This window comes from Rhincodon typus, chromosome 35 (genome assembly GCF_021869965.1).
Source record: "Rhincodon typus isolate 14 chromosome 35, sRhiTyp1.1, whole genome shotgun sequence".
Classification (NCBI taxonomy): domain Eukaryota; kingdom Metazoa; phylum Chordata; class Chondrichthyes; order Orectolobiformes; family Rhincodontidae; genus Rhincodon; species Rhincodon typus.
This window is the reverse complement of record NC_063366.1, coordinates 12,689,225-12,690,212: the sequence shown is the minus strand read 5'-3', so window position 1 is coordinate 12,690,212 and position 988 is coordinate 12,689,225. Positions and strand designations below refer to the sequence as shown.

The 988-nt window shown below is 45.0% G+C and overlaps 1 protein-coding gene across 1 annotated transcript in view; it reads left to right on the top strand.

Moving 5' to 3' along the window:
- Positions 1-988, top strand: part of gabbr1b (gamma-aminobutyric acid (GABA) B receptor, 1b) — a 52,437-nt gene that overhangs the window by 9,469 nt on the left and 41,980 nt on the right. The window contains exon 4 of the mRNA XM_048616724.1: positions 579-656. Within this exon, the coding sequence (XP_048472681.1) occupies positions 579-656 (78 nt within the window). The remainder of the gene's footprint in view (positions 1-578; positions 657-988) is intronic.

The following is a 988-nucleotide window of genomic DNA, read 5'->3' as shown; positions in this document are numbered from 1 at the left end:
GTGTGTGTGTGTGTGTGTGAGTGTGAGTGTACGTGTGTGTGAGTGTGAGTGTACGTGTGTGAGTGAGTGTGAGTGTGAGTGTGTGGATGTGCGTGCGCGCCCACTGACCACATATCGGATTGAATTCCCGAGGACAGAAAATCCAGCCAGGAGTGAGTGCCAGCAGGTTATAATGTTCTCACTTCCACAACCACAGGAACTCAGATTCCTTACCCACTCACAGTTTTTTTCCAGAATTATTTTTGTTTTTGCTACATGTTTGTGTGTGACTTCAGGTCTCAATGCATTTTCACTGAAAGGCATTTTATCAGGGAATTAATCCCAGCTCATTGTCTGCATTTCCTGTCATCAGATTGCTTTATATATTCTGAGTTTACCCTCTTTCTGGATATTCCTCCCATTTGGAAAGTGTGATCAAGAATTAATCCTTTTAGTGGGAACAGGCTGCCAGTTTCTGACTGTGAATGAGCGAGTTGTGGATTCATTTTGTTCATATTGTTGAGGCGAGGCTAATGAGACAGTTGGCCTATCTTATCTTTAATTGCTAGGTAACCAAAGAACTTGCTCTTTCCCCGCAGACGCTAAATATGTGAAGATTGGTTACTATGACAGCACAAACGACAACATGTCCTTCTTTGGCACTGACCGCTGGTTTGGTGAGTCACTCTGTTCTGTTGCTCACATTCGCAACCTGACACTCAATCTTCACGTGTGTGCCACACACAATTAGACCAACCCGGCTGTATTATTCATTGTGAGTTACTTCCTCAGAGATGGAAGATGAATTCCATTAGCTGTGCATTTGGGTATCTCTGTCAGAATTTCATTGGTTTAAGCCCAACATCAGGGACTTGGGCACAAGATCTGTTACTTAGCAATCCTGCAATATTGAAGGAGTGTGCCGCACCGTCAGAAGGTCAGTACTGAGGGATTGCCGCACTGTCAGAGGGTCAGTACTGAGGGAGCGCCGCACTGTCAGAGGGTCAGT